Source organism: Agelaius tricolor, unplaced genomic scaffold (assembly GCF_023055355.1).
Source record: "Agelaius tricolor isolate 1412-34295 unplaced genomic scaffold, bAgeTri1.0.p SCAF_3, whole genome shotgun sequence".
Lineage (NCBI taxonomy): Eukaryota > Metazoa > Chordata > Aves > Passeriformes > Icteridae > Agelaius > Agelaius tricolor.
In genome coordinates, this window is record NW_027269263.1 from 69,418,666 (window position 1) to 69,443,127 (window position 24,462).

At 52.5% G+C, this 24,462-nt stretch overlaps 3 protein-coding genes across 6 annotated transcripts in view; 2 read left to right on the forward strand and 1 right to left on the reverse strand.

Annotated features, from left to right (window-relative positions):
- Positions 1 to 1,573, forward strand: part of COPG2 (COPI coat complex subunit gamma 2) — a 35,016-nt gene extending 33,443 nt beyond the window's left edge. The window contains exon 24 of one of the 2 annotated variants that reach the window (XM_071424219.1): positions 1,446 to 1,573. In XM_071424219.1, coding sequence (XP_071280320.1) covers positions 1,446 to 1,486 — 41 coding nt within the window. In that variant the 3' untranslated portion in view covers positions 1,487 to 1,573. Of the gene's footprint in view, positions 1 to 825; positions 1,236 to 1,445 lie in introns of those variants that run through there. The other variant, XM_071424218.1, reaches the window with a different exon arrangement.
- Positions 1,175 to 10,171, reverse strand: MEST (mesoderm specific transcript). Its single transcript, XM_071424229.1, has 12 exons — positions 10,035 to 10,171; positions 8,535 to 8,689; positions 7,791 to 7,870; positions 7,313 to 7,390; positions 6,794 to 6,930; positions 6,488 to 6,546; positions 5,667 to 5,707; positions 4,977 to 5,047; positions 3,616 to 3,717; positions 2,888 to 2,964; positions 2,411 to 2,474; positions 1,175 to 2,052 (listed from the first exon to the last, which is right to left on the reverse strand). Exons 2-12 carry the CDS (start codon positions 8,686 to 8,688, stop codon positions 1,935 to 1,937), a joined length of 981 nt encoding a protein of 326 aa, XP_071280330.1. The 5' UTR covers position 8,689; positions 10,035 to 10,171; the 3' UTR covers positions 1,175 to 1,934.
- Positions 7,386 to 24,128, forward strand: CEP41 (centrosomal protein 41). Of its 3 annotated transcripts, none has more exons than XM_071424221.1 (11): positions 7,386 to 8,399; positions 10,673 to 10,736; positions 11,665 to 11,712; positions 16,047 to 16,108; positions 17,154 to 17,223; positions 17,641 to 17,767; positions 18,491 to 18,648; positions 19,405 to 19,472; positions 20,098 to 20,212; positions 21,032 to 21,247; positions 22,507 to 24,128. In XM_071424221.1, the coding sequence occupies exons 1-11, from the start codon at positions 8,310 to 8,312 to the stop codon at positions 22,653 to 22,655; spliced, it is 1,167 nt and encodes a 388-aa protein (XP_071280322.1). In that variant the 5' UTR covers positions 7,386 to 8,309; the 3' UTR covers positions 22,656 to 24,128. The 3 variants fall into 3 exon arrangements, with proteins under 3 accessions (XP_071280322.1, XP_071280323.1, XP_071280324.1); XM_071424222.1 differs by lacking the exon at positions 7,386 to 8,399 and adding an exon at positions 10,244 to 10,365; XM_071424223.1 differs by lacking the exons at positions 7,386 to 8,399; positions 10,673 to 10,736; positions 11,665 to 11,712 and adding an exon at positions 12,647 to 12,989.
- Positions 24,129 to 24,462: the final 334 nt, after the last annotated feature.

Here is a 24,462-nt window from a genome sequence, read left to right on the forward strand (position 1 = left end):
CACTGCCAGGGCCACCACTGACCCTGTCCCCAGGTGCCACATCCACAGGGCTTTGAAACCCCTCCAGGAATGGGGACTCCACCCCTGTGCCAGGGCTGCCCAGCCCTTCCCAGGAGGAATTGTCCCAAAATCCCCCCTGAGCTGCCCTGGCCCAGCCTGAGGCTGTTCCCTCTGCTCCTGTCCCTGTTCCCTGGAGCACAGCCCGACCCCCCCGGCTGTGCCCTCCTGGCAGGGACTTGTGCAGAGCCACCAGGGCCCCCTGAGCCTCCTTTGCTCCAGGCTCAGCCCCTGCCCAGCTCCCTCAGCTTTTCCTGGTTCTCCAGACCCTTCCCAGCTCCCTCAGCTTTTCCTGGTTCTCCAGACCCTTCCCAGCTCCCTCAGCCCCTCCTGGTTCTCTCCAGACCCTTCCCAGCTCCCTCAGCCCCTCCTGGTTCTCCAGACCCTTCCCAGCTCCCTCAGCCCCTCCTGGTTCTCCAGACCCTTCCCAGCTCCATTCCCTGGACCCTCTCCAGCCCCTCCAGGGCTCTCCTGCCCAGAGCTGTCCCCAGGATTCCAGGGTGTCCCTCAGGGGACAATCCCTGTCCTGAGGCTGTGCCCACACTGGGACTGGCACAGCCCAGGTGCCATTGGCCTCTTGCCCACCTGGGGACATGCAGCCACTGTCAGCAGCACCCCCAGGGCCTGTCCCAGCTCTCCAAGCTGGAGCATTCCATGGGGATGTGACCCACAGAAGATGTGACCCTGGCTGAAGACTAAAGGTGCCCTGGGTCAGGAGTGCAGCCCTGAGCCTCTCCCAAGTGACCTGTCTGTGTTGCTCTGTCCCAGGTGTGTACAGAGGTGGCTGTGACGTGCTGGTCAGGTCCCGGCTGGCCCTTGGGGACGGTGTGACCATGCAGGTGACAGTCAGGAGCAAGGACGAGACGTCCGTCGATGTCATCCTGGCCTCCGTGGGCTGAGGTTCCCCGGAGCCCCTGGGACTGCCCCTTTGTCCTGCTGTCCTTCTGCATGGGGTTTTTATTCCTCCATTTGGGAAATCTTTTCTATGAGGATGTCCATTAGTGGCTGGCTGGTACTGAGCCATTCCCGTGTCCCTTCCCTTGTTGTCACACCATTCCCACCTAACTTATGGCATCTCAACCAGGGAAGAGAAAAGATGGGAGAAAACAGAATCAGATTTTTGTCAAAATTGCTTTTTATTAACAGAAAATAAACACTGGTTCAAGTGGTGGAATTCATATGAATTACTGTTAATAAAATAGATTTTTTTTTTTTTGTTCTAATTCTGTCTGCTCCAGTACAGAAAAAATATCCCATAAGGGCTGTTTATAAAGCAAAAACCCCTTATTCCTAAAGGGATGCTATTAAATTCCCAACATAAACAGTTAAAAACTACCCCAAACCTCCACATTTGCAATATTTTTGTGACTGTCTCTTCTTCCACACAGAAAAATCAATGTACAGAGAGAGACTAAACTCCATCTCTTGAGGCAGATTCAGTTCTCTGAGCTTTATGTCAGGTAATAACCAAACCTCAGGGCAGCCTTTTCCTGGGTTCAAACTGGCAAAAATCCCATATGGAAAACTGGGAAGGGAAGGGGATGGAGGGATTTTGTGAGGGAACTCCTGCCTCTCCCTGCTGATGAAGTGGTTGTTCCTTCCCAAGTCAGGGTGGTGAAGGAAGTAAGAAATTCTGATTTCATGTGGATTTAAACCTCTGCTGAGTTCAGCTGGGCAAGAAGGGAAGTGCAGGGCTGGAGGAGCTGTCAGAATCCTGCTTTTCCCCTCATTTTTCCAGCTCTCCAAGGATTTCACTCAGTTTGGCAGCCCAGGATGAGGGTGTGAGCACAGTGCTGGATTTGGGAGAGAAAATCAATGTTTTTTCCTGTCCCCAAAGCCTGACTGTAAGCAGAGAGTGAGAACTGAGCTGCAGCAGCTCAGAAGGAGTTGATGAAGTTCAGGTAGGCATTCAGAAATCCCAGGGGATCCTCCAGCTGGGGGTAGTGGCTGATGTGGTCATCCAGCACAGACACTGTGGACATGGGGAGCACCTTCCTGGGGGAAAAACAGAGCAAGGTTCAAGCACAGCAACTGCTGCAGACTCAGTCGTGCCCAGTTTGGGGATAAAAAAAGCCTGGAGCAGCTCCATCTGACCCCTTGCAAGTGCTGCATTTCCTTCAGGTCAGTTTGGAGGAGATGACTTCCTCAGGAAACAAATCTTCCCTGTGTGGTTTTCCCATGGATCATGACTGAAAATGCAGAAACAGCTTCCAGAGTGCTCTGACTGAACCAGCTGGTGTGCAGGGGCCAGTGGGAACTAAAAACAGCCTCCATGAGGATGGGACTGAGGGAATAGCCAGGTAAATATCCCTTGGAATGAAGCCCCAGCTGCACACTGCCATTTTTGTCTTACTTGTAAAGCTGGAGGAACTCTGGCTGCGGATTCACAGGGTCCAGGGGCCCGTAGATGAGATGCACTGCAAGGGAAGCACAGACAGAGCCTTTATACCCATAAATTCATGGATTCATTAATTAGAACATCCCCAGGGAGACCTGCAGGGGTGTTTCCTCCTCACACAAAGCTTGGGAAGCACCCAGTGGAGCACTGAACAAGACAACTCTGAATGGGCTTTTGCTGGGCTGCCCTGGGGTCAAGTCCAGCCTCCAACCCCCAAATTTTTCCCTGGTTGCAACTTTTTGGGCTTGAAAAAGCTCCTCAGCTTCCCTGGAGAAGCACTTGGAGAAGCAGCTGTGAACAGGGACTGTTATCTCTGCTGCAAAACTGGGTTTGAGCTCAGGATAATGAGAGGCTGATGAGTGGAAGGAGCCTGGAAGTGAGGGGGACAATTCCCAAAAACGCCAAGCAGTGGAGGAATGGATTCCTACTCACATGGGACTGAGGTAGACATCAAAGCCCCGACCCAGCGCTCTCTGTGCTTCTTCCTCTGGTTTAGGTACTGCAGAATACTGAGGGAAGGGAGGGAGGAAAAGCCCTTGTTAGGCCTGGATGCTGCCCAGCCTGGAATGTGCTCCTGGAGCCGTGGGCACAATGAGAGCCAGGTGGGATCTGCACCTCCTGCACAGCATCATCCCTGGGCTCAGGGACTCTGTTCTCCCACCGGGGAAGGGGAGACAAGGAGCTCTGCTCAACCATCACCAACTCAAGCACAAGAGCCTTCTCAAAGCCACCAACTGGACAAAGCACGTCCTTCCAAAATTGCCAAACTGAAGATTTGGGGTTGGGATTTCTGGGAATGGCCCAGAAGGTTCAAATGCAGAGGCAAATCTCTCTTGGGACAATGCTGCTCAAATACCTACCAAATGGAGACTGAGCTCTAGTCTTTACCAAAACTGCCCCAAATCCAAAGCCTTGGCTTCCAAAGAAGAAGATCCACATCTCCAACCTTCATTTCCCTGCCTTGCACCACCCTAGAGAATCTCTGCTCCAGCATCACCTCCCAGCTCTTTCTTGGGATGTAATGTCCATCTCCAATACTGATCTCCACCAAAACGCTCCAAGGGCTGTTTTCCAGCAGCAGCTGGAAGTTCTGGAGGGCTCTGGGCACCTGAGAGCAGCAGGAGTGACCCCCAGCTCGCGCAGGAGTTGCTGCCAGGTACCTGTCCATGACGAGGTTCCCGTCGTTGTTCCTCACCGCTGCCCACATGTCCCAGAGTTCTGCCTGCGAGGGCTGCGTGTAGGGCCCAAAAACTGCCCCGAGCCTGGAAAACAATGGGATTAGGAGAGACACACCAGCAGCTGGGTCAGGGAACCACTCGAAAACTCCTCCAGGGCAAAAAATTCCAGCGCTTCCAGTTTCCACAGCAAAACTCCCAAGTGCCAAGATGTCCCCCAAATAAGTTGGGATAAGTGTTGGATGGCTTCAAAGGGCTCTTTTGGGGTAAAAAAGGGGTTTTAATACTGCTAAAAATACAAAAATCTGATTGTGCAGGGGCTTTGTTGCCTCTGAAATGTGCAATTCCAGCACTTGTGGAAAGGAGGATTCCAGTGGCCAGGGAAAAGTTGTTTGGTTTATTATTAAAACTGAAGTGCTTGGCTGGTGTGGAGAGGGAATGGGCCAGATGTCAATCCCACCTCTGCAGGGCCAGTGCCAGGCAATCCTGGATTTATGGAACCATGGAATGGTTTGGCTTGGAAGGGATTTAAGGATCATTCACTCCCGCTCCCTGCCAAATTCCTGATTTGTGGAATCATGGAATGGTTTGGCTTGGAAGGGATTTAAGGATCATTCACTGCCACTCCCTGTCAAATCCCTGATTTATGGAACCATGGAATGGTTTGGGTTGGAAGGGATTTAAGGTTCATTCACTGCCGCTCCCTGCCAAATCCCTGATTTGTGGAATCATGGAATGGTTTGGCTTGGAAGGGATTTAAGGATCATTCACTGTCACCCCCTGCCAAATCCCTGATTTATGGAATCATGGACTGGTTTGGCTTGGAAGGGATTTAAGGATCATTCACTGCCACCCTCTGCCATGGGCAGGGACACCTCTCACTATCCTCCATGCTCCAAGCTGGCCTTGGACACTTCCAGGGATGGTGTGGAGAGGGAATGGACCAGATGTCAATCCCACCTGTCCAGAACCAGTGCCAGGCAATCCTGGATTTATGGAACCATGGAATGCTTTGGCTTGGAAGGGATTTAAGGATCATTCACTGCCACTCCCTGTCAAATCCCTGATTTATGGAACCATGGACTGGTTTGGGTTGGAAAGGATTTAAGGATCATTCACTGCCACCCCCTGCCATGGGCAGGGACACCTCTCACTGTCCCAGGGTGCTCCAGCCTGGCCTTGGACACTTCCAGGGATCCTGGGGCAGCCACAACTGCTCTGGGAATTCTATTCCAGGGTCTCCCCACCCTTCCAGCCAGGAATTCCTTCTCATTCCTGCATTTCCCCCTTCCCACTTGGTTCCCATGGTTATGGATTGTGCCCAGCACCCCCGAGACCCCGCTCACCCTCCAGAGAAGAAGAAGAAGTTCATGAGCCGCAGGAGGAGCGGGGACAGCAAACCCCCATCCTTGAGGAGCTGGGGAAGAAGGGAGAAAGGAGGGAGCACAACTCAGCACTGGACACACCAATAAATCCATGGAGAGCTTCTCCCGTGAGGCCCAGACCCTTGGGGTGGCCATGGGGCGTGACAGCAGCACTCCAAGGGGTGTTAATTTGGGATTTTGGGGTTCAGTGGGACTGGAGAGGGGAGCAGCTCACCAAGGGGTGTTTATTTGGGGTTCAGTGTGACTGGAGAGGGGAGCAGCTCTCCAAGGGGTGTTTATTTGGGGTTCAGGATGGTTGGAGAGAGGAGCAGCTCACCAAGGGGTGTTTATTTGGGGTTCAGTATGGTTGGAGAGGGGAGCAGCTCTCCAAGGGGTGTTTATTTGGGATTTTGGGATTCAGTATGGTTGGAGAGGGGAGCAGCTCACCAAGGGGTGTTTATTTGGGATTTTGGGGTTCAGTGGGACTGGAGAGGGGAGCAGCTCTCCAAGGGGTGTTTATTTGGGATTCAGTATGGTTGGAGGGGGAGCAGCTCACCAAGGGGCGTTTATTTGGGATTTTGGGGTTCAGTATGGTTGGAGGGGGAGCAGCTCACCAAGGGGTGTTTATTTGGGATTTTGGGGTTCAGTATGGTTGGAGGGGGAGCAGCTCACCTTCTGGATGAAGCGGGGGTGGTTTGTTTCGGGAAAAATCCCTGGAAGGACAGCAAAGAAGGGAGCTGTAAGGCTGGAAGGGTTTTGCTGCACATCTCCCAGGCTGTCCCCCTTCACGGTGCCATGAAAGTGGCCCAGGGAGCACCAGGATTGATGCTCCTGCTTAATTACAGCACCTTGATTGCAGTCCTTGGCATTTGGGTGGTGGAGATAGGAAAGCCAATCCATCCCATGGGTTCTCATCCCATGGATCCCAGTCCCATGGATCCCAATCCCATGGATTCCTATTCCATGGATCCCAATCCCATGGATTCCTATTCCATGGGTTCCCATCCTATGGATTCCCATCCCAAGGGCTCCTATCCTATGGATACCAATTGCATGGGTTCCTATCCAATGGATCCTCATCCCATGGATCCCCTTCCCATGGATCTCCTATCCCACAGATCCCCATTCCATGGGTTCTCATCCCATGGATCTCCAATCCCATGGATCCCCTTCCCATGGATACCAATCCCATAGATCCCCATCCCATGGATCCCCATCCCATGGTTCCCATCCCACATATCCCCATCCCATGGATTCCCATCCCATGGATCCCCATCCCATGGATCTCCAATCCCATGGATTCCCATCCCATGGATCCCCATCCCATGGATACCAATCCCATGGGTTCCCGTCCTATCTATCCCCATCCCATAGATCCCCATCCCAAGGGTTCCCATCCCATGGTTCCCCATCCCATGGGTTCCCATCCTATCTATCCCCATCCCATGGATCCCCATCCCACAGATCCCCATCCCACCCTGGCCAGACGTTACCTCCGTTGGACAAACAGAGGCTGTTGATCAGGATGCTTCCAGTTCTGTTGTGCTCATACCTGGGGACAGCAGAGAAGAAGGTGAAACACAACCAAACCTCTCCAGGCTCCGAGAAATGACCGAGCAGGAGCCCAAACTGTGTGGGATCATCTCCATTTCCTTGGGGAACTGGACAGGTGGAAGCCTTGGATGTGCCCTGAGACGCCTCAGGCACAAGGAGGAGGGAATCCTGCACCACGTCCTTCCACTGATCTGCTGGGAATCGCCTTGGTGGAGGCAGCAGAGGGCAGGAGGGGCGGCAGGGACCTGTGGAGCAGCTCCTGGGCCACCGTGTCGCCGTAGTCGTGGGACAGGAGGTTGATGCGCTGGTGCCGGAGCCCGAGGTGGCGCAGCAGCCCCTCCACGATGGTGGCCTGCTCGAAGATGGAGTAGCCATGGGGCCTCTGCAACAGCGGGAGAGGGGTCCCAGTGAGAGCCTGAGCCAGCAGGAGCCCGCAGAGGAAATGCCCCAAGGGAGGGATGTGTGGGAATATGGAATGTGGAAAGGAGCAGCTGGTGAACCCAGACCCACGGGATGTTCTGTGATGTCCACAGGGCCATGGGAGCATTGTCCGTGCTCCAGGGGGGTCAAGGTGCATTTTGGAGTCCCATCAAACCCATCCACCACAAACCTTCCCTATCCCTTCCACTGTTGGATAAAAGACTTATCCCTTTTCAGAGGAAATGCGAGGAGAAAAAACAATTTTTCTCCTGGATGGCAAAAACCAATTTTCCAGAGTGCTGGGCCGGAAGCAACCGTGAAAATCCTCATGCCAGGGTACTCACAGGCTTGTCACTGAATCCAAATCCGAGGAAATCCAGGGCAATCACCCGGTGGAAGCGCTGGGTCAGCCCTTCCCAGATCTGGGAGGAGGAGAAATGCATCAAAAAATCATCCAGTGGGAGCAGAGGATGGAAATATCTGCAGGGGTGAGCAGCCATGGGTGGACGTGCTCCTCCCCAGCACCCCAGGGAACATTCCAGCTCCAAGGAAACAGCAGCAGGTCAAAATTCCCCAATAAACAGCCAGACCATCACCCAAAAAAGCCAAGGAATTGTAGTGGCTGTTTTCCTGGACTGTGGGATGTGGCAAGAGCTTGGATTTCACACTGGGAGAGGAGCAAGGTGAAATCCTGGAGCACGGTGGTACCTCCAGCAGAAATCAGGAGCTCTCCTCTGGAGCATGGCCCACCCCTGCTGTGCTGCCTGCTCATCCCCAGGAGCTGAAAATCCTGGGATTTGGGGTCAGATCCCAGCCCCTGACCTTGCTCCAGTCGTAGCTGGACGTTGGGAAGCCGTGCAGGAGCACCACGACGTCCGAGCTGCCGACGGCGCCGCTGGAATCTGTGGGGACAATGGGACACCCTGGAGTCAGCTCTTCCCAAAATCCCTCCCTTCTAGGACAGGAACTGAGTCCATCCCACTGGGAATCCACCTCTCCCTCTGCTCCCCAAAACCAAGGATGGGTTTGAGCCCCACCACGGCTTCCCTTTGGAAACCTCACCAGCCAATCCGGGGATTTTAAACCAATCTACGGATTTTAAACCAATTGATAAAGGGATTTAATTAGCCCAAATTAACTCCAGCAGCCTCTGTGCTGCTGCAGAAAGGGTTCCCAGTGTCCTTTCCATGCTGCAGAAAGGGTTTCCAGTGTCTCCTCTATGTTGTGTCCCAGTGATCTCCATAGGAAGGAAAAAACTGAGCCCCAGAGTTGCAGGGGCAGCCACCGGAGGCCAAGGCCAGCCAGACTTGATGGGAGATTTTGCCTGGGAGCAACCCTTGGATGTTCAGAATTTTGGAGGTGGAATCTCAATGTCAGCCATGGCCAGCCAGAGGAGAAGGACAGATCCATCCTGGGATCCTTCCCACCAAGGTACAAGAACCAACTTTCCCCAGTGAAACGTTCCGACCCATCCCCAGGATCCAGGACGGCAAAAACCGGGAGGGATTTGTCACCACCAGATTTGGAACGTCCCCATGGCCACCGGGGCATGGGTGGCCCTGTCACCTCTGTAGAAGATGTTCAGGTCCTTGTAGGTGAAGAAGCTCCCGGAGGATTTCCAGGAGCGCAGTGCTGGGGACAGCTGGGGGGGCGGGATGTGCAGGTAGACAGCGAGGAGGGGCACGCCCAGCAGCCCCACCTGCAGCCACCACTCCTTCATCCTGGGGACACACGGGGACACCGGGCTCACCGTGGGGCTCGGCACTGCCACCGAGATCCCCAGGTGCAGAGAGACCACCCCCATGGCCCCAAAACTGCCCCATTCCCTTAACCCACCTCCATGGCCCCAAAACTGCCCCATTCCTGTAACCTCCATGGCCCCAAAACTGCCCCATTCCCATAACCCACCTTCATGGCCCCAAAACTGCCCCATTCCTATAACCCACCTCCATGGCCCCAAAACTGCCCCATTCCTATAACCCACCTCCATGGCCCCAAAACTCCCCCATTCCTATAACCCACCTCCATGGCCCCAAAACTGCCCCATTCCTATAACCCACCTCCATGGCCCCAAAACTGCCCCATTCCCTTAACCTCCATGGCCCCAAAACTGCCCCGTTCCTATAACCCACCTCCATGACCCCAAAACTGCCCCATTCCCTTAACCCACCTCCATGACCCCAAACTCCCCCATTCCCATAAACCTCCATGTCCCCAGGGTGGCAGATCCCCCAGACATTTGGGGACTGAGAGGGAAAGTTGATCTCATTTGGGGTTTGAGAAGGAACAAGGGTCCACTTTGGGGTCTGAGGGGGACTGTGGAGCCATTGGGGGTTTGAGGGGGAACATGGGGTCATTGGGAGGCTGTGGATCCATAAGGGGTCTGAAGGGGAGTTGTGGACTCATGGGGTTTAGGGGGAGGGGGCATAACCCCACTAAAAGTCCATGGGGACCATGGGGTCATTGGGGGGACGTGAGGGGCCATGGGGTCATTGGGGGGGTTTCAGTGGGGCCATGGGGTCATTGGGAGGGTTTCAGTGGGGCCATGGGGTCACTGGGGGGGTTTCAGTGGGGCCATGGCGTCATTGGGAGGGTTTCATTGGGGCCATGGGGTCACTGGGGGGGTTTCAGTGGGGCCATGGCGTCATTGGGGGGGTTTAGTGGGGCCATGGGCTGTGGGAGGCCTGAGGGGGCCATGGGGGGAGTCAGGAGCTTATTGGGGTCTGCGGGGTCGTGACCCCAGTGGGATTCAGGGAATCAATGGCGGTCAAAGGGAGGGGACACGCCCACTGAGGGGACACACCCACCCGAGGAGACGCGCCCACTGAGGGGACACACCCACTGAGGGGACAAACCCACCCGAGGAGACACACCCACTGAGGAGACACGCCCACTGAGGGGACACCCCTCGAGGCCACACCCCCGACAGACCCCGCCCACAAACCGAGCCCGGGACCCCATCCCCCTCCCCTCAGGCCACGCCTCTTTCCTGAGGGCGGGGCGGAGTCTCCGCGCGCGCTCCCGGCGGGGGGGGCGTGGCCGCGGCCGCGCGCGCGCCGCTCTCACCTGCGCTCAGGTGCTTCCGCGGCCGCGCGCCGCCATCGCGCTGTCCCGGCGGGGCGGGGCGGAGCCGGGGAGGCGTGGCCACCGCTCCGCGCATGCGCAGACCCCCATTCGCCGCTTCCCGCCCGCCGCGTCCTTCTCGTTGCCGGGCGACGCGCGCGCTCCCCGCCGCGCGGCCTCTGATTGGCTGCGGGCGCGGCGCGCGGCCAATGGCGGCGGGCGTAGTTGAGGGGTGGGCGGGAGGCGGGAGCGCGGCCGCGCGTGAGGGACGGGCGGAGCGGGCCGGCGGCCGTGAGGGGCGATGTCGGCTCGGGGCGGCTTCGGAGACCCCCAGGTGCCGGCAGGGGCCTCTCCTTCTCCACAGGCTCCGGGCGGCGAGGGGAACACGGGGCAGGGCCGCGGGGATGGTTCGGGCAGCCCCCGGAGCCGGGAGAGCTCCGCGCGGAGAGCAAACGGCAGAAATTCTCCCTTCGAGCCTTTAAATCAGCGGGGTTTATACCGTCATGGGGATTCAGGAATCTCTCGCTGGTTTTATTTTTTGTCTCGTAAACCCCTTCAGATCGCGTTTTCTGCTCATTTTTCTCCTTTTTTTAATTTTATTTTTTTAATTTTGGCTTCTCGTCTTTTCCATTTTGAAACAGTTTCTAACCCGGCGCATCCCCCCGAATCCCAAGTATCAACATATAAAAACTCGTCTGGACACCGGTAAGTGAAATTATTGTGGGTAAAACCACCCAAAATTGGTGTAGGATGACAGGAAAATCTAATTAATGTCTTAATTACCTCTGCCCGGAGCTAATTCACCCCAACCCTGCAGAATCCGTATTGTAGTTATGATTAGTCTCACCAAATATTATAAAAATTTCCTATTTACAGTTATAAAAATTATAAAAATTTCCTATTTACAATTATAATTTTTTTAAAATTCCTATTCTCTATTTTCCTTCAAAGGTGAAATTTAAACAAGCACTACTAATACAGATTTATGTATATTTATATATTTTTAATGTATTTATGTATATTTACCTTCACACACCAGCATGCACCCCCCTGAAAACTGAGATTAAATGCTCTGTGTGTAGATGACCACATGTTTAAAGCCATTATTGGCTTAAAACTTTATTTTTTTTTTTTTATTAAAACTTTTTTTTTTCCTCCTTTTTAAAAGAAGATTTTGGGGGTTAAATAGGTTTAAACTGGGTCAGGCTCTGTTGTGGTGGTTCCCATAGAAATTATTGGTCTTGGAATTTCTATCCATGGACTTTTCCTGTATCTTATCAAGGGTGTGAGCCAAGGTCATTATTTGGGGGTGTCTTTGTGGGTTGTTTTTTTTTTGTTGTTGTTGTTAGAGCAGCTGAATTTTATCCAGTAACATTATCTTGTAGCATCCTCACCAAAATGTTGGGAAAGGAACAGCAAATCCGTGGATTTTTCTGTTTAATTCCACTTTCCTTGAGAGAAAAGAGGAAAATTGTGGCATTTTTGTACCTTTTGTTGCCACTGGGAAGAAGGATCTACAATAAACAGCTGCTCCCTTCAAAGCAATTGAAATTTAAGCTTCAATGGGCCTGAAGAAAACCTCTAAAAATAAATAATTGTAATAAATTGATTTTTTGTTTTTTTTTGGTTACAGGAAATAGTTTGTCGAAATACATGGAAAAATTGGAAGAGATCAAAAGAAGTGAGTACCTGGGCAGGAGCAGGATGGGTTAAAAATGGCTTGGTTCAAAACTCAAGGGGCAGGAGATGAATTCCAGGAGGTTTTCCTTGGAAATCTCCACAGATTTAATTTAAAAATCCAAGCAGGAATCGTCCAGATCCTTCTTTGTTATTGGATTTTGTTATTGGAAGCTCTCTGAGCTAAGAAATGCAGGCTAGACTGATTTATGGAAGATTTATGGATCATTTCTAAGACTTTTATTTCACTCTTAGGTCACAACTTGAGCTCTTTTATCTTTACATAATTTAAATCCCTTTCTAAATACTCCAAAAAAGCTAAAAACCAAGCTCATTCCTTGTGTTTCCATTGATTTCACTAAACATGGGCATTTTGAAGACTTTATGTTGCTCAGACTAATGAAGCCCTAAATTATTTTAATTTCTCTATTTTCCCCCCAAACCCAGGCTTTCCAAATAATTTTTCCCCATAAAACCAGTGATTGATGACATTATTCCCACATGAGGAGCCAGAAAAGCTCTTCAACCTGAAAGCTGCATTTATGGAGGTGGAAAAAAGCCTGAATTGAGCTGCAAGCTCCATGAATTGGGGTTGGAACTGTTCAGGTTTAGTTCCCAGCCTCGCTTTCTGAGGGAATCCATTGGTGCTAAACAGGCCTTTGTCTGTGGCCTTTGGGTTGGTTATTTTCCAAACACTGCAGGTCTTTGGGGGGGAAAAATGAAAAGAGGAGTGACCTTGAGCTTTCCAGAACGCTCTGTTGACTGAGATTTCAGTGCTGGACACTGCCTGGCTTTTTGTTGGTGTTGAAAATCTTGGGGGTTTTTGTGCGTTCCCAATCTCGCCGCGGATCTGTTCCCTTCGCTTCTTTTATTCCCTCCTCTCTCTTTGTGTTTTTTGGAGGGACTTTTCTCATTCTGTGCAGGCTGAATGGCCACCTTGTGTTCCCAGGGAGTGGAGGAAGTTCTTTCTCCCCCTTGGTTTCTCAGGGATAGATGACACCCTCTGGATGCAGATTGAAATCCCCAGCACAGGCACCTCTCTGTCCCTTCTGTAACCTGAGAGCTTTCCATCCACGCCATCAAAAATTCAGCAGCTGCACCCACCACCATCCAGCCTTTGGAGCATTCCTTGGCCTGAGGACACTCAGGAGGGCTCTTCCTCCTCTCTGCTCTCCTTTCCCTCCTCTCCAAAGCCCTGAGGAGCCCATCCCTTGGAAAACAGAACCATTCCAAGCAAAACCATGTCAGAAAATCCCAACGGATCCGCCAGGACCGCACCGGGTACGTGGGGCTGCTCTTGGAGCTGCAGGCAGCACTGTGAGCGCTCTGGGAAGGCATTTTGGGTGAAAAAGGCTCTTTTTGGGGGTAAAAAGTCCTTGTTTGAGATGGGAAGGAGCCATGCAGGAGCTGCATCCTTGTTTGAGGTGGGAAGGAGCTGCAAGCAGGACTGGACCAGGTACAAGGGGCTGCTCTTGGAGCTGCAAGCAGCACTGTGAGCTCTTTGGGAAGGCATTTTGGGTGAAAAAGGCAAGATCTAGGGAAGAAAAGGATTTTTTGGGTGAAAATTCCTTGTTTGAGGGGGAAAGGAGCCATGCAGGAGCTGCATCCTTGTTTGAGGTGGGCAGGAGCCATGCAGGACCAGACTGGGTACGTGGGGTTGCTCTTGGAGCTGCAAGCAGCACTGTGAGCTCTTTGGGAAGGCATTTTGGGTGAAAAAGGCAAGATTTAGGGGAAAAAAGGCTTTTTTGGGGTGAAAATTCCTGGTTTGAGATGGGAAGGAGCCATGCAGGACCAGACCAGGTACAAGGGGCTGCTCTTGGAGCTGCAAGCAGCACTGTGAGCGCTCTGGGAAGGCATTTTGGGTGAAAAAGGCAAGATTTAGGGGAAAAAGGCTTTTTTGGGGGTGAAAATTCCTTGTTTGAGGTGGGAAGGAGCCATGCAGGAGCTGCATCCTTGTTTGGGGTGGGCAGGAGCCATGCAGGACCAGACCAGGTACAAGGGGCTGCTCTTGGAGCTGCAAGCAGCACTGTGAGCTCTCTGGGAAGGCATTTTGGGTGAAAAAGGCAAGATCTAGGGGGAAAAAGGATTTTTTTAGGGTAAAAACTCCTTGTTTGGGGTGGGAAGGAACCATGCAGGAGCTGCATCCTTGTTTGAGATGGGCAGGAGCCATGCAGGACTGGACCAGGTACATGGGGCTGCTCTTGGATCTGCAAGCAGCACTCCTGAGCTCTTTGGGAAGGCATTTTGGGTGAAAAAGGCAAGATCTAGGGGAAAAAGGCTTTTTTGGGGTAAAAATTCCTTGTTTGGGGTGGGAAGGAGCCATGGGGGACCAGACTGGGTATGTGGGGCTGCTCTTGGAGCTGCAAGCAACACTGTGAGCGCTCTGGGAAGGCATTTTGGGTGAAAAAGGCAAGATCTAGGGGAAAAAGGATTTTTTGGGGTGAAAATTCCTTGTTTGCAGTGGGAAGGAGCCATGGGGGACCAGACTGGGTACAAGGGGTTGCTCTTGGAGCTGCAAGCAGCACTGTGAGCTCTTTGGGAAGGCATTTTGGGTGAAAAAGGCAAGATCTAGGGGAAAAAAGGATTTTTTGGGGTGAAAAGTCCTTGTTTCAGATAGGAAGGAACCATGCAGGAGCTGCCTCATTTGGCAGCAGTTCTGCTTGGTTTTTATCCATCCAGCACTTCCCAAGCTTTGCTGCTTTTATTTTTTGCTGCTTTTATTTGTCCTTCTAATTGAAGTTTATTTGCCATGACAGAAAGGCTCTTTTTTGGCCTTTGCTGGGCAGGTTTAATCCTTGAGCAGATGAAAGGGGCAATAATTCCAGGAGGTAATTGTTGCTGGGGGTTTTTTGTGTCAAAGGAAGGTTTAAGAGCCTCAGCTGAGGTTGGAAAGCAGGTGGTTTTGCAAGAACCACGAGGGTCATTTCCCATGAATTGACACCCTGAAATTCAGTTTCTGCACCTCTTCATCCTCCAGTCCATTTTCTGCACCTCCTGTGCTTCAGCCCCGTGGGCTGGATGTGCACTGGATATTTTGGAAGGGCTCCTTTTTTCCTAGGACAACTTGTGAGGAGCAGAGAGGTGCTTTTTCTGCAAAAATCAACATGACTTAGGGTAGGGTGTTGAATTTGGGAGCTCTGAATCTAAACACAGCTCATCTGGGGAATTCCCACAAGCCAATCCCACAGGAGTTTTTTACTGTGGTGGCTGCAGGAATGTGCAGGGGAGCCCTTCCCCCTTCTCCCATCTCCCCTAAGCTGGTGGAGCCTTCAGCAGATGGTTTGAGAGGATTTAGAATCCTTGAACCGAGTGGATTTGCCACAGATCCCGAGCTCCACTGTCATCCTCAGGAGCTGAGCAGCTGCAGAGGGAGCAGCTCCTCCCCAGCCCCATTCCCCAGGGACAGGGCTCCCATTGCTCCCAGCACAGGCCATTCCATATCAAGATGTTCCTCCTGATACCCATCCTGCCTTCCCTTTCTCCTCCTCCACCTTTTGTTTCCCTCCAGGAGGATTTTCCCTGCCCCTGCAGGATCTGGATGGGATCAGGCTCCCACCCTGGCTCTGGGAATCTCTGCTCTGGGTCTTTGCCAGCAGCCCTGCTCAGTTTTCTTCCTCCCTCAGCTGTGTCTTCAGGATTAAGACTCAATTAGGCCAGTTTCTTGTATTAATTACCCATTAAGACCCAATTAGTCCAGTTTCTTGTGTCAGTTATCCATTCCTGGAGAGATCTGTGGCAGCAAATGGAAGAAATTGGAATTTCATTGTCAGATAAAGTACAAAATCTTACATTTCTTCATTGTTAAGATGAAACCTGCGTGTTTAGCTTGGTGTTTGCAAAGACACAATGCCCCACACTCTGACACTGCTGTAATTTACACAAATTAAAAATTAAGGTAAATTAATCCTTTGCTTGAAGGAGCTTTGTGACTCCAATGGGCTCCAAAGGAGAGCAGGGAAAGGGGGAAATCCTGAACTGCTTCCTGCCCCAGCAGCATGGAAAACAGAAATTCATATTTGAGTCCAAATGCAACTGAATCTGCCTCTTTATTGTATCTTCACAAGATCTCTCTTTATACCTGGCATTAATTAAAATCTCTCTTTATACCTGGCATTAATCAAAATCTCTCTTTATACCTGGGATTAGTTAAACCTTCTCTTCATAGCAGGTGTTTCACAAAGTCTCCAGGTTTGCTGCTCTCATGCTTCAGCACAAGCCTGCCCTGAGTTCCTGCCTGGCTGCAGAAGAGTCTCAGAGAAAAGCTGGGATTAAGCCATGACCTGGTGTCTAAAAAAAATGGGAAAGGACTGAAAATTTACCTTTGTTTTGTTTTTGTAGATTACAGGTATAAAAAGGATGAGCTGTTCAAGAGGCTGAAGGTGACAACTTTTGCTCAGTTGGTATGTACAGATCCATCTCTCCTCCAAAACCTTTTAGGGACAGCATTTTTCCTTGGAATAAAAATTCCTCTGTAATTATTTAGCTTTAATTGTAATTATTTTGTATTGGCTTCTTCCTGCCTTTAATAGAAGCAAATAATTCATTTCCACTGGGGCCAAATTCCTTTAATTACAAATTAAAGTTTATGGTGACTCCATCTTTGAAATTAATTCTTTATTTTATTTGCCCATTAACTTAAAAAGATCTTCAAGCATCTTGCAAAAGAAAAAGGCTGAGTAAAACAGCACCTAAACCTGAGTGTTGTGTCTGCAGCCCTCCCTGTTTAAAACAGCACCTAAACCTGAGTTTTGTGTCTGCAGCCCTCCTTGTTTGTTTAAAACAGCGCCTAAACCTGAGTTTTGTGTCTGCAGCCCTCCCTGTTTAAAACAGCGCCTAAACCTGAGTTTTGTGTCTGCAGCCCTCCCTGTTTAAAACAGCACCTAAACCTGAGTTTTGTGTCTGCAGCCCTCCTTGTTTGTTTAAAACAGCGCCTAAACCTGAGTTTTGTGTCTGCAGCCCTCCTTGTTTGTTTAAAACAGCGCCTAAACCTGAGTTTTGTGTCTGCAGCCCTCCTTGTTTGTTTAAAACAGCGCCTAAACCTGAGTGTTGTGTCTGCAGCCCTCCCTGTTTAAAACAGCACCTAAACCTGAGTTTTGTGTCTGCAGCCCTCCCTGAGCCCAGGTTTAACTGCAGAAGGTGGGCAGCTGGGACTTCAAGGCTTTCTGTGCATTATTTCATTTCCAAGCAGTGAATCATAATATTTTAAAAAGTGAAAAATTAATCAGGAAATAAAGAGCTGGGGAGTGCTGGTTCAAGAAAACTGCTTCAAACTAGGAAAGAAACCCCAAATTGTCTTCTCAGGAGAGAAGGAAAGGGAAGGTTCAACTCAGGGATGTGAGAGTGGGATCCTGCAGAGCTGGGATTTTTCTTCCCTGGATTGTTTTCCTCGAGCTGCTCCCTGCTGTGGCTGTGGCATCAGTGTCTGCTTGTTTTTGTGCCCTGCAGGTTCTCCAGGTGGCCTCCCTGTCCAACGAAGGCCTGGAAGTGACAAACGAGGAGCTGCACAAGCTGCAAGGTGACAGCACCGATGGCAGGCACAGAGGGGAGAGCTGGGGGTCACTGCCAGGGGGTGAAGTGGCACATGGGATGAGTCAGGAGGAAAAAGGGAAAAACCAGACTTCACCTGTGGCCTGGGAATGGAAACACTCCTAAAAAAGCAAGGTTTGCAAGTAGGGAAGGCCTTGTGCTGGTAGTAACATAATCCACATCAAAAATTCTGCTTTGTTCACCTCTTCAAATGAGAGCTCAAGCCCTAAAAAAAACCTGCTGGCTCTTTATTATTTTCAATAAGGAGGCTCTGGGTAAATTCTCCTGGCTAAGAGGATGAAGATCAAGCTGCCACACTTTTCTTTCCAGGAATAGAAGCTGCCCTTCAAAGCTGCTTGTTTAGCCCGTGCAGCTGCTCAGCCCCTGTGCCCCGTTCTCTCCGCAGGCGCGGGCGCTGCAGGGGACGATGGCGCGGGGACAAACGGCAAAGGGAGCCCTGAGGGGACAGCCAGCCCTGTCCTGTTCCTCAACAGCTCAGGGGCAGGGGAATCCCTTCGCTCCACGCTGCAGAGGTGCCTCGCATCAACACCGTTTCCTTCCTGCCTTAGCTGATGAGTATTTGAGCCCAGCTGCTGATTTTAAACGGCTGCTGAGGGGTTCTGTCCTGTATTTCTCATTAAAGCCTGGGTTTGTAAGGTGGGAGGGAGGGGGTTGGCAGGATTTCCTGTTGGAATGGGTTTGGATTGAACAGCAACCCAAGATTGTTGTCACTGATGGTGGTCTGACAAGGAGATGTGTTTGTGGGGTTCCATGCAGCCCCCACATTCCAGAATTCTGGGGATAACACAGTGCTCTGGTCAGCTCAGTCATGTGCATTCCTGTTGGGGATGGTTGTGTGTGGATATGGAGGGACAGGACACAGGGAATGGCTTCAGAGTGACACAGGGATATTGGGAAGGAATTCCTGGCTGGGAGGGTGGGCAGGGGCTGGAATAGAATTCCCAGAGAAGCTGGAGCTGCCCCTGGATCCCTGGCAGTGTCCAAGGCTGGGCTGGACAGGGCTTGGAGCAGCCTGGGATAGTGGGAGGTGTCCCTGCCCATGGCAGGGCGTGGAATGAGATCCTCAAGGTCCCTTCCCACCCACACCATTCTGGGATTGAGAACAGCCCCAAACCCAGCATGTGAAGGGATCCCAGGATGGCCCTGGAAGAGGAAGCTTTAGCCCAGCTCTTGCCCAGCCTTGGAAGTGCTGGGCAGACACAGGAGCATTCCTCAAGCTGCTGTTCCCTTTGCAGTGTGATCAGTGGGGTCGGGGAGCTGGACGTGGAGAAGGATTCTCCCAAGAAGGAGGACAAGGACAGCCAGGCCAGGGAGAGGCCCTACCCCGACTGCCCCTTCCTGCTGCTGGACGTGCGGGACCGCGACGCCTACGAGCAGTGCCACATCGTGGGGGGTGAGTGGGCACCTGGGCAGGGCCTGCCTGCAGCCCTGGGCGGGCACTGCCTGCAGCCCTGGGCGGGCACTGCCTGCAGCCCTGGGCGGGCACTGCCTGCAGCCCTGGGCACAGCCCTGCTGCAGCCCTGGGCACAGCCCTGCTGCAGCCCTGGGCGGGCACTGCCTGCAGCCCTGGGCACAGCCCTGCTGCAGCCCTGGGCACAGCCCTGCTGCAGCTCTGGGCACTGACTGCAGCCCTGGGCACAGCCCTGCTGCAGCCCTGGGCACAGCCCTGCTGCAGCCCTGGGCACAGCCCTGCTGCAGCCCTGGGCAGGCACTGACTGCAGCCCTGGGCACACCCCTGCTGCAGCCCTGGGCGGGCACTGACTGCAGCCCTGGGCGGGCACTGACTGCAGCCCTGGGCACAGCCCTGCTGCAGCCCTGGGCACTGACTGCAGCCCTGGGCAGGCACTGACTGCAGCTCTGGGCACTGACTGCAGCTCTGGGCACTGACTGCAGCCCTGGGCACACCCCTACTGCAGCTCTGGGCACAGACTGCAGCCCTGGGCACACTCCTGCTGGAGTTTGTCCCCCAGCTGGGACATCACTGGGTGCTCCCAGTGCTTATCCAGCACATCCTCCTTCCTGGGAGGGGATGAGGAGCCTGAGCTGATGTTAATCCCATACTCAGTGGGTTCTCAAGGCTGTTGTATCCCAGGATGTTGGTGTTCAGCCTCTGGATGATTTTCCCTCTTTTTTCTTTTCCCTTCTGCAGCTTATTCCTATCCCATTGCAACGTTGTCTAGAACCATGAATCCCTATACAAATAATATTCTGGAATATGTATCCTTTACATGGGAACACGGGGGGATGTTGGTGGGGGCTCCCAAAATCAATTGGAGCTGATCCAAGCAAACGTAGGGATCTCAAAAAGGGTGGGACAGGAGGTGGAGTTACCTGGTGCAGCTCCACTGCCCCCACCAGATGCTGGATTCTGCTTCCTCAGGGTTCCTCTTGGCTCCAGTGGGAGCTGCCTGGATTTGGCATTTCCCAGGATTTTGGCTGCTGGAAGGCCAAGCCAGACCTGGGCACTGCTCTCCTGCTGCTGCTCCAGGCTTGCACCCATCAAATCCTTTGGCTTCCTGTCAGCACCTTGCTGGGACTGGGGACAGACAGAGGATTATTAAGTGGGATTAGGCTGATCATTGCCAGGCTGGTGATTCTGAGGGGAGGTTGTAAACAAAGGGGCTGTTGCCATTCCCAATCTTGAAGCAATGCTGCAACCAGTGGGAATTAAGCTGTGTCTGCCAAGCCTCAGAGCCACTGAGAATTCCTCAGGGAGAGCATTCTTGCTTGCAAGCCAAGTATGGAGTCTTTCCCTCCCCAATCCCATTTGTCTCTTTTGCTTCCTAAAATGTTTCAATATCCCTTAAGTTCAACAGTGACTCCTTAACAATTCCCACGGCAGAAAAACGCCCATGGCAAAATCATCATCGTGTACGACAACGACGAGCGCTTGGCGAGCCAGGCAGCCACCACCATGTGTGAGAGGGGCTTCGAGAACCTCTTCATGTTATCTGGGGGTAGGTGGGGCTGGGAGAGCTCCCCCACACCCCCTGGGCAAAGGGAACGACTCGTGGGAGCTGGAGATGGGAAAGATCTGGGTCGTGCAACCACGGGATGGTTTGGGTTGGGAGGAAACTCGAGGATCATCCAGTCCTGTCCCTATGGGCAGGGACACCTCCCACCGTCCCAGGCTGCTCCAGCCCCAGTGTCCACCTGGCCTTGGGCACTGCAGGGATGCAGGGGCAGCCCCAGCTGCTCTGGGCAGTGCCTCACATGGTGGGAGGGGAGCAGCCACAGGCACCTGGGCACGGATTGCAGCTCTGGCCACACCCCTGCTGGAGTTTGTCCCCCAGCTGGGACATCACTGCATGTTCTCAGTGCTTGTCCAGCACATCCCTCCTCCAGCCAGGAAGGAATTCCAGCCCAGCCAGGAATTCCTCATTGCCAGGATCCCATCCCTGCCTGCCCTCTGGCACTGGGAGCCATTCCCTGGGTGCTGTCCCTGCAGGCCTTGGCCCCAGTCCCTCTGCAGCTCTCCTGGAGCCCCTTCAGGCCTGCAATGTGCTGGAAGCTCTCCCTGGATCCTTCCCTCCCCCAGGGGAACATTCCCAGCTCTGGGAGCAGCTCCAGGGCCTCCTCTGGACTCTGTCCAGCAGCTCCACATCCCCTTGCCATTGTCCCCAGAGTCCATGTGGGATCTCACCTGAGCAGGGCACAGGGGCAGAATTCCCCCTCTCCTGTTGCCCACATTTCTCCATCCAAACTTTGGACCTCCAGCTCCACAAATCCCTCCTGACCCATCCAGCTGGGGTGACAGCTGCTCTGTGTCCCTGCAGGCCTCAAGGTCCTTGCCCAGAAGATCCCCGAGGGGTTGATCACCGGCACCCTCCCCGTGTCCTGCCAGGTGGCAGCTCCCACAGGAACTGCCCGGAGGAGAGCGACCGCCAGGGTGCCACCCACCCCTGCAGAGAACAAGTGGAGGTTTTCTGCAGATGATCTGCAGAAGTTAAGGCATTACCTGGCTGAGGAGCAGATCCCTTCAGACACTGCCAGTAAGAGACCAGTGCTGCCTTTTTGGGCTTGCCTAGAAGCAGAGGCCAGGCTGATGCCTCAGGGCTTGGCTTTTCTATGTTTCCCATTCTGTGCTGCTTTGGTGTGTGGGTCTGAGCTCCATATTATGGGATGGTGAGCTCTGTGCACAGAGCAGGGAGACAAAACAATTCCTGCTCCAGCTGGGCCCCAAGGACAAATGCCCCAAATCTCAGCCCAGGAGCACAAACCCCGTGGGCTGGAGAGAGAAAAACAAGCAGGGTGGGACTGCAGGGGCTAAAGCTGGAATGGGACAATGAACTGCAAGATGCAAATGGAGCAGAACTGATCCCAGGGAGAGACCCCGGGAGCGCTGGTGCATTTTGGGGCCATTTTGGCGCATCTTGGGTGCAGCCCTGGCTGGGCTCTGGTGCTGCCCAAGGTGCATCCATGGAGGAGATCCTTTCCATAAATCCATGCTTTATTCTGTAGCTCCATCTAGGCCAGCCTTCACAAGGCATTGAGGCAAAGTTAAAAGAATGAAAGGGGATCTGTTTAATGAAGGATCTTCAGGTACATTAAGGGCAGATGAACTTAATTAATCTTTTATGTGGAGTTTAGTCATGCACTAATGCAGTACAGGATTTGAAAAATATAAAAGCTAAAATTCTAAGGCATCACCAGAATGTGCTTCAACCTCATCATGGAATGGTTGGGTGGGAAGCTGTAGGTGCAGAGATAATTGGGAGTGGAGCTGGCCCAGCCTCATCCCTAATTGGCCTCAGCTGTGAGAAGCAGGTGAGCAGCACTGACAGCAATGAGCCATGGAGAGCCCAGGTGTGCTGAGCAGCCCCAGGGGGCACACAGGGGCAATGCATGAGGGGTGTGAGAGGTTGGGCTGAAGAACCAGAAGGGCAGATGCTTGCAGCCTTCTGAAGTGGTGTTACTGTGTGTGGGGTGAAGCTTTCTGATATTGTATGGTGGCACTCTGGGTATAGTGGCTGTCTCAGCTGTGACACGTGCTGTAGCACTAATGCAGTGCAGGATTTGAAAAATATAAAGGCTCAAATTCTGAGGCATCACCAGAACGTGCCTCAACCACATCATGGAATGCTTTGGGTGGGAAGGGACCTTAAACCCCATCCATCCCACCAAGGGCAGGGACACGTTCCCCTCTCCCAGGTTGCTCCAGGCCCATCCAGCCTGGCTGGACACACGCAGGGATGGAGCAGCCACAACTTGTGCACCAGCACTTTGTGACTTGGGGTTGTTTCTCCCACAGGCCGCCTTACGCGGGGTCTCTCGGGCCGCGATTCCAAACTCTCGTCGGTGAGGAGCAACCCCAGCCTGCAGAGCTCTCCTCGCAGCCTGGCATCCCTGAGCAGCCGCTCCCACAGCAGGACCAGCATCCAGAACAGGCCCTGGAAATAAAGCAGTGTCCAGCTGCTGGGAACGCTGAGCACTCGAGCCCCGGTGGGGTTTTAGGAATCGGCAGGGAAAAGCAGCCCTGGTGAGAACTGGCGGCTCGGGTGAGGCTGGGCAGCTGGAATGTTCACAGGAGCAGGAATGGCATCACTTGGGGTGCAGGGCAGGACACAGCTGATAGAACTGGTTTTGTAGGGGAGGGAGAAAACTGCTAGTAAAGGCTGGCACCAGTAGAAACTGTCCCACAAAGTTTTTAGTCCAGCTGAAGGAATTTGTGTCTGTAACATTCCCAGGCCTGGAGCTGTGAGGGTGAACAGGCCCCAAATCATCTGTGAGCACGAACTCTGGTGGTTTTAGCAGAGATAAAGACATTCAGCAACATGCCACAAGTGAGAGAAGATCCTGGAAGGGTTGTTTGTTGGTTTTTTAAATAAATTATGATAATGAACAGAAGTATTTGTAATAAAGATGGTTTTTATTGCCCAGTTGGTGCTGTGACAGTGGTGCTTGCTCGTGGACACTTTGTGAATAGTTGTGTCTTTTTCAAGATGAGCTGGAGGAGAATAACTAGAATGTTTTTTCCCAATGACTCCTTTGCCAGTGTTTTTTTAGGAGTTTCTTTAAGGTTTGGGATGGCTGAAGGAAAATTTGCGCTGCACTCTCACCGGGGTCCCCTAAAACCCAGCAGGGCCCTGGAATCAGGAACTGAACAGGGTGAAGGTTTCCTGGAAAGTGAATAGCACAGTTTTCCTTGAATTGGTGCTTCTGGATAAGCTCTGATTTTCCTGAGCTGCCTATGGGACACTTTGGAAGTGATTTTGGAGGGATTCTGCTCTCCAGTTTTCCACCTGGCATTGCTGAGCCTGGTCCTGCTTGGTTATCGTGATCTTGTGGGGTTTGTGTGTATTTTTGGATTCAGTGGTTTTTCCCCCTTTTTGAAGCAGACAATTTTCAACACATCCCAAAACTCACTGGTGACTTTGGGATAATTCTTATGAAAGGACAAAAAGTAGGAGAAATGGCACATAATTTCCTGTTTGGGAGATTAGGACTCAACATCCCTGGGCACATTTATCTTTTGTTGTGACTGTGAGGGTGAAGTCAGAAAGTGCTGGTTGCAGGACTGGCAGGTTCAGTCTGATAAGGTCCTGCTGCTGTGGGAGTAGATTTTTCCAGCTCCATGAGCTCTTGGCAGTGTCATTGCATTGGCTAAAATCCTGATTTTGCTATCCAGCTGTGGGAGACAGATCCAGAATCCCTGGCTGCTCTGTGCTGCATGAAAACCTCCTGGTGAAACTGTTGGGTAAAACTGGCTTGAGTTGTTTGTGATCCTCCAAATCCAAGGAATCAAAGCAAGGACTGGATGTACTTTCCCACCATCTCGATGGATTTGTGTGGATTTGGACTCTTGGTGTTGTTTGGAGCAGAGTCAAACTCCGTAGAGGCTGAGAGGTTTAATTTAATAAAATGTAAATTACAGCATCTGTTTGGGTGATTTATTTGCAGCTTTGAGAGCTGTGGAGAGCCTGGAAAAGCTGGGAGTGAGCAGGGGCTCAGCTCCCCCTTCCCTAGGGATTGCAGCAGGTGAGATGGGGTCACACAATCATAAAGGGTTGGCTGGGAAGGGACCTTAAAACCAGTCCAGTTCCAACTCCTGGACACCTCCCACTGTCCCAGGGTGTTCCAAGCCCTGTCCAGCCTGGCCTTGGACATTGCAGGGATGCAGGGGCAGCCCCAGCTGCTCTGGCAATTCCAGCCCAGCCAGGAATTCCTCATTGCCAAGATCCCATCCCTGGCTGCCCTCTGGCACTGG

Excerpts from the sequence above, each read along its gene's own strand:
- CEP41 (XM_071424221.1), top strand. The coding sequence starts at position 8,310 with ATGTTCAGAATTTTGGAGGTGGAATCTCAATGTCAGCCATGGCCAGCC. Across the intron at positions 17,224-17,640 it reads GGAGCTGCACAAGCTGCAAG|GCGCGGGCGCTGCAGGGGAC; the intron begins GTGACAGCACCG and ends TTCTCTCCGCAG. Across the intron at positions 19,473-20,097 it reads CAAATAATATTCTGGAATAT|AAAAACGCCCATGGCAAAAT; the intron begins GTATCCTTTACA and ends TTCCCACGGCAG.
- MEST (XM_071424229.1), bottom strand. The coding sequence starts at position 8,688 with ATGAAGGAGTGGTGGCTGCAGGTGGGGCTGCTGGGCGTGCCCCTCCTC. Across the intron at positions 6,547-6,793 it reads GCCCAGGAGCTGCTCCACAG|GTATGAGCACAACAGAACTG; the intron begins GTCCCTGCCGCC and ends TGCTGTCCCCAG. Across the intron at positions 5,048-5,666 it reads ACCCCCGCTTCATCCAGAAG|CTCCTCAAGGATGGGGGTTT; the intron begins GTGAGCTGCTCC and ends CTTCTTCCCCAG.